At 35.0% G+C, this 7,423-nt stretch overlaps 1 protein-coding gene across 1 annotated transcript in view; it reads left to right on the top strand.

Moving 5' to 3' along the window:
• The window catches only part of LOC102020373 (interleukin-1 receptor accessory protein-like 1), a 268,193-nt gene that overhangs the window by 243,341 nt on the left and 17,429 nt on the right, over positions 1-7,423 (top strand). The window contains exon 4 of the mRNA XM_013507557.1: positions 3,428-3,571. Coding sequence (XP_013363011.1) covers positions 3,428-3,571 — 144 coding nt within the window. The remainder of the gene's footprint in view (positions 1-3,427; positions 3,572-7,423) is intronic.

Raw genomic sequence — 7,423 nt, 5'->3', positions numbered from 1 at the left:
GAGGAGGAGGAGGAGGGAAGATAAAGGAGGAGGGAGGAGCACAAAAGGGAGGGAGGGGAGGGAAGGAGAGGAGGAGTGAGAGGAGGGAGTCCTTCCAAGTCATGTCCCCAGTGCCATACTTCCTCCAGCGTCACTCAGCCCACCTCTTAGCAGCACATTCAGCTATGAGTTTATCAGCAGATTAATGCACTGATGACTATAACACCCCCTTGTTTCAACCACCTTCTGATAGCCTGATCTTTGAATGTATGAGACAATTGGGTGATGTTTTAGATCTAGACCATAACACTTCCATATTATTCAGTATATTTTCAAGATTATTTATAGTTAATGGAATAAAAAACCAGTGCTTTTCAAAGCAGTGGTCAACTTTAGTAGTCAACTTTAGCAAGCCATCAGTAGTAACGATTATATTACAACAATCGAGGACAGCTTGTTTATACAGGCCCTTAGTTAAAAAGAGTTTCAGTATGGGTGCGTGATTATTTAAATACCAGTAGGATACAAAATCAACATTTAAAACATCATTTAAACACCTTCTAAATACCAATAATGAACTAATTGAAAAAGAAATCGGGAAAATAATTCTATTCATAATAGCATTAAAAAATACACAAGGGTCAATCAACCAAAGACGTAAAAGATATCTACAATAAAAATTACAGAATACTGAAGAGAGTAATTGAACAAGACAGTAAAATATGGAAAGAGCTCTATGCTCATGGATCAGCAGAATTAATATTATTTAAATGGCTATATTATCAAAACAACTACAGATTGGTTTCTGTCCCCATCAAAGTTAGGATGATATCTACTGCAAGATTAGATAGTCATAGATTTCATATGGAAACACATGACCCAGATTATCAGGAAAATCATAAGCAAAATGAACAAGGCTTAAAATAATGCAATACCGTACTTCAAATTATATTACCATGCTGTAGTAACAAAAATAGCATGGTATTGGCACAAACATGAACACATAGATCAATGGATAGAAGACAAAGTAACCCACACAACTAACTATAGCAATCTGAATCTTGACAAAAGAGTATAAAACTTTTGAGAAAAAACATCTTCTTTAACAAATTGTGCAGCAAACAAACTAGATCCCTCTGTGCTCCCCTTGTACAAAAAATTAGTTCAAGGTGGATCAAACACCTACATAAAACACCTGAAAAATTTAAATCTGCTAGAAGAAAACATAGGGAAAATACCTGAAACCACAGGCACATGGAGGCACTTCCTGAATATACTTGCAATAGAACAGGAAATAGTAGGAAGAATCAACAAATGGGACTACATGAAATAAAAATGTTTTTGCACAGAAAGAAAAAACTCAACAGAGTGAAGAGATAACCTACAGAATGGAAGAAAATATTTACCAGCTACTTTTCAAACAGAGGATTAATATCTAGAATATACACCTGTAATCCCAGCACTTGGGAAGCTGAGGTAGGAGGATCATTGTGAGTTTGAGGCCAGCCTGGGCTACAAAGTGAGCTCAAAGCCCACCTGAACTGCATAGCGGGACCCTGTTTCAAAAAAACGAAATAAAAAATAGAATATATAATGAAGTAAAAAGCACCAAAATCGCATAGTCCAATCAGTAAATGGGCAGATCAACTGAACAAAAACTTCAAAAAGAAGAAGAAAAATGGCCAATAATTATATGAGAAATAAGTTCAACATCTTTAACCATTATGGAAATGAAAATCAAAACTGCATTGACAGTCCATCTCACTCCTGTCGGAATAGCTATCACAAAGTATATAAAAAATAAGTACTGGCAAGTATGCAGTGATGGAGGGAGAAACTCTTCTACACTGCTGGTGAGAATGTAAATTAGTACAACCAGTATGGATGTTCCCCACTAAAGTGCAGATAAAACTACCAGATGTTCCAGCTATACTACTCTTTAGTATTTACTTAAATGAATTAATGTCAGCATGCTATAGGAATTCCTGCTTACTGACATTTATTATGACACAATTTGCAACAACCAAATTATGCCACCAGCTTCAGTACCCATTAACAGATGGAAGAATAAAGGAAATTTGATATCTATCTATCTATCTATCTATCTATCTATCTACACTATAGTGTTATTCAGCAATAACGGGAAAGCAAATTACATACTTTGCCAGAAAATGGATGGAACTGGAAATCATCATATTAAGCAAAATATGCCAGACACAGAAAAACATGTATTTCTTGTTTTCCTTAATATGTGGAGTCTAAAATAGATGACATGAAAGTAGAAAGGAAACTACTACTATACAAGAAGAAAGTAACAAGGGGAGGAGAGAAGTTGGTTTAAGAAGAGTAATGGGGAGATGAAAACTATGAAAATATATGCATGTGTGTATATACTACATTGAAACCCAATATTTTGTACAATTAATAAGCACTAATTAAATATATTTACAAATAAATAAATACTAGTAGCTTTAATTTTGTTATAATATTCATCGGTTGTAAAGGAGAAAAACTAAATATTTCATTCTAGAATTGGTCTTTTATTTCTGATATAACACAGACATTAAATAGGAAATGCAGAAACTGTATACAGCAAGTATCAGGAAACTCCCTCTTTTGACTGGAACATAGTTACATGCCTGGTATAATGGGAAGCAAATTAATAGAAGGAAAAATGTAATAGCTGAATGAAAGAAAAATATTACTAGCATATTTTATTGTGACATCTACTAGAATGCCTCCTCTCAGGCCCAATTAAGCATCCAGACTCCAAGATTATGGCAGACCACTGTAACACCATTTCATTCAAAAGGATGTAGTGCAGAAGTCACTGCCCTGACACTTGTCAGCAGCAGCATTTGTTGTGCAGTTCTCTGAAAGCTCTATGCAGAAGTCCACAGTGCCTTCCAGGAACTGTGCCGTATGCCCCCTCACTTCACTTTGCCCCCATTTCCCGTGTGAGCACCTCAGGTGAAAAGGATCAAGATTTACATTGGGAGAGTGCAGAAGTTCTTCTACCCTTGAAGGTTCCTATCTAGGGGAACAAGAATTTTTTTTTATCAACTCTAAAAGCATAGGTCACAGGATCTCCACAAGGGATACATTTCTACATGAGAGTTGCTGAACATGGATAAAACAAGTTTTATGATTTTTCTGTCAGATATTTATAATTCTCTCAGTCCAAATGCAATCTACCAACAAAAGTTCGTTTTTACTCTAAGCAATGTTACTTAGCAACATAGTTAACACATACCACCTTATCCAGTTACTAAAGACACAGAGCTAGAAGTTACAGAAAGGTCAAATTCTCATGCAAAAATGGCAAGATAGTGGTATCCTATAACTCACAACTGGTTTCATCCAGAAAAATGAAATGTGTGATTAGTTGAATTCATGAATTTTGGATACGAATATTGTATAATTCTCTACTGCTATTTATTTTTTCTAGAACTAATGTACACCGTTGAACTTGCTGGAGGGCTTGGTGCTATTCTTTTACTGCTTGTTTGTTTGGTGACCATCTATAAGTGTTACAAGATAGAAATCATGCTCTTCTACAGGAATCATTTTGGAGCTGAAGAGCTGGATGGAGGTAAGATGAGTTGCATTTTTTATTGTTGTTCCTGAATAGTCTTATATTTTTTAAGTCATTGGTTTTTTGTATGGAAAAATGTTACCTGCATAACTACTTGCAATAACTCCTTCAGTGTTCAAGTTGTAAATTCATATTTTGCATGGAAGTTTGTATCTTTTGCTTTGAAGCAAATAAATATTTTCTTCTGAAGGCTGTAAAGCAAACCTACTCTTTTTAAAAATGTGTTCCAAACTGTACTTACACACTTCAAACACTGATTGCAATGTCATCAGAGTGTTCATTTTCTCTCACCTTGTAATCATTACTGAAAGGCCAGCTTTACTTTTCTATAGGTAAGGACTTTCTCTTAATTGTGCTCCCTAACCCAGTAGTTTGAAATGAATCTCAATTTGCTCTTGTTTAGACTGATCAGTTGTAATAAACAATATTATGACTTTTAGCATTCATTCCAACAGTCGCTGCTCTCTTGTTTATATAGCTATATTTAGACAGGCTAATTTTTCTTCTAAGTGTGTACCAACACCTAAGAAAGTGTGCAAACACATTGTCTTCATAATAATATATTTTGTCTCAAATTTCATGAGTAAATATTGCTTTCATGGAGCTCATAATTATTCTTTGCTTCTGGTCAGCCAAGAATATATGTAGATTCTAAGAAGAATTTTGGGTCATTACATTTCAACTCCTTAAACTGCTCACTGATGACTTGAGAGCTTAATTTTTCATATCTTTTTTTTGTCATTTGAAGAACATAAGATAAACTTGCCATATAGGAAGAATATGCAAACTGATAATGAGTAGTGAAAATGATAAAGGTTTCTTGCTGGTAATTTAAAGCATTTTATTTACTGTCAGTTTTGCACTAAATAGTACAAAAAGAAGTGAAGCAATTTGCCCACATTACCTCATTCCTATGATTGTCTGGAATAAATCCATAGGCAGAGGTGTAAGTTGTCAGGCCGAGCAAGAGTACTACTTTTCTGGAATCCTTTTTCCATTAAGTTGAAGTCTGGGCTACAGTAAAACTGTTGCTGGCTTGCTTGTGTGAAGATTTCTTAATTGTTCTTAGTTTCTAACTTTCTTGCCTATCTGTACAATTATTGTCCTTCTGTTCTACTGCTTCAAGAAGATGTGAGAAAATTGTCAATGTCAGAGCTATCATTGGATAAGCATACCAAGCAGAGTACTAGATATTATAAAGTCATCCTTGCCAAGCCTCACAAAAGTTCTCAGGTCAATATTATAATCTCCATTTTAGTGATAAAGCAACTGAGGCTCCCAGTGGTCAAATAACTTACTCAAGAAGATAATACAAGAATTACTGTTAAGTGGCCAAGGTGGAATTTGAAAATAAGTGTACTTCCAAATCCTTTATTTTATAGAATACTGAGACCTTATCATTTTTCTCTTTTAAAATTTATTATGTTCAATTTAATGATCAGCTGTTGTTTATGCAATTAATATGGTAGATGATGTTTGAAAAAGCAGATTACCTAAATGAGTTTTACTTAATCTCTTAACACTGTTTTGAATGCTTATTTTGTGTTCTGAATGATTTTACCCAAACCATCAATTTTCAATGTAAGTTATAATTTTCTGAGTGTAGAAATGATAGAATATAATGAAAAAATATGGAACAAATGCATTTGAACTGTCAGTGACTTGCAGTTTCTTTGGGGGATCCTATTAATTGTAAACACTTCAGTGATTTACTTGGATAAGCCTAATGGGTTTCATTGCTATTCTGAAGTTGCTGGGTCTGCAGCTTTTCTAAAGTGTTTCAAATAAGAAAATAAAGCAAACAAAAACTAACAAATAATATTCTAACAGATGAGAAGTTTCTCTCAGAAAGCTAATTTAGTTAATAAGTGCCATAGGATTTATTAAAACCCTGTCCCTAGAGCCATCTTGAACACAATCAAGGATCTAGCTATTAGGGATTTCCACGAGATGTTACTGTGAATGCATTAGGCTCAAAGAAAACCAGATAACAAACTTAATTATCAACTGGATAAGGTCAATGTATAAAGAATTTCTTTAAGAAGGAAGAAAAAAGCAAAGGTTGCGAAGACAGTGATTGTTCAAATGGTTCTATGAGAAGGAATTCTTATTACAAGTGGAATCACATGTGGACACTCTCTATATTAAAGTAGTTTCACTTCTTCTGAAATGCTGGCCAAGATCCCATCCTTTAATCCTCTATGATGCTGAATTTCACCTGACTCCTAGGACTTCCAAATATATTTTTCCCCCAAATTATACTAGAATAATGACAATGCAGTAGCAAGTTTAAAATTTACATCTTAATAAAAGTGATATTTTCATAAATTTATAGCATTCTACAATGAAGCATCAAACTTACCTTTCAAGCTCTCATTTCTACTAATGGCAAAACATAATCCTAACCTTGCTACTCTAAGATAATTGTCACTGCTAGTTTAGAATTAGGCTTTTTTTTGGGGGGGGGGAGTTATTCCTGTTTTAAATTAAGATATTTAATATCCTTTCTCATTTCCATTTCCTCCAAGAAATCTGTCTCTATGGAGCTCCCATAGAGCTCTGTGGTATAGGAGAAAAGCAACTGGTGCATGTGTCGTCCTGTCCTCACTTGAGCCACTACTACCTGGTCTCTGAACTCAACACTGGCCAAGATCTTTGCCATGGCCTCCATGCACAAGCTTTGCAAACTTGTCCAGACTTTTTCTTGTGGGAAGTTCAAACATTCTTGCTTATATTTCTAGCAAACGACTGCACACATACATACCTTCACATTAAAAAAATGTAATCATCCAATCAACCAGTTATCTCTTTAACATTTATGTCTCATACAGTGTGCAAGATATTTCTCAAAGTTTAAAGTTTTCCAAGATCTTCCATGGGAAAAAGGACACAAATCCCTGCTTTTCACAAATTTTGACTCCAACCATAGGAGCTTCTGTTTTCCACTTTGCGCCACTGGATCCCTGAAAGACCCTGCTAAGAAATTCAGAAAGCCTCTCAGCCTTAGTCATACCCTGTTAAATCCTTCCACAAATGCTATTTTGGTCAAATAATGGTTTACTCAGAGAAGTGGAAACGTTCTATGAGATCATCAAATCGTTGTGGTCTCCCACAAGTGTTTCTCTTTAAAAGGAAGAGATGACTAGAGAAGACCACACTTTTCAGAGTCTTCTCTTGGCTTTGAAAATTTGCAACTTAGAGGTAAAAGTCGAGCCACACCTTCTTTATCATTGGCATTCTATCACCATATTGCATCCTCTGAAAGGGAAATTAATAAAATACTTTTAGAACTAAGGAAAGGCAACAAATGCGAAGAACAGGGAAATACACTTTGGTAAATAGGGGCTGGAGATACAGCTCAGTGTTAGAGTGTTTGGCTATTAAGTGTGAGGCTGGTTTCAATGCTAGAAACACACACACACATACACACACAGACACACATAGGTTTAGTTAATATTTTGAAATGAGGACCTACTATGGTAAATGTTAATAACAGATTCATTGAATAGCATGTGTTGTTTTCAATACTTGCCTGATACTCAGAAACGCATACAACTAGAAAGAATTTAAACCTAGGTCTAAATGATTCTCAATCCCAAGAATTGCAGCCACTGATTCAGTAAGGGGGTTGGAATATTTGGTATCAGGGACAGATTTAGCCAGTTTATTTTAAGTCATTGCAGTTGGCATTACCTGAATATAACAGTTTTACATCAGAAGAAATGTGATATAGAAGAATTCTAACATTTTTTCCAAGATAGAACATGGTGATGCTTTTCTTTCTTGGTTTGTTCACATCTCTGCTTGACCCTATTCTCTCTCTCTCTCTCTCTCTCTCTCTCTCTCTCT

The sequence above is a fragment of the Chinchilla lanigera genome, unplaced genomic scaffold (assembly GCF_000276665.1).
Source record: "Chinchilla lanigera isolate Chin_1 unplaced genomic scaffold, ChiLan1.0 scaffold00130, whole genome shotgun sequence".
NCBI lineage: Eukaryota > Metazoa > Chordata > Mammalia > Rodentia > Chinchillidae > Chinchilla > Chinchilla lanigera.
This window is presented reverse-complemented; position numbering and strand designations above follow the sequence as displayed.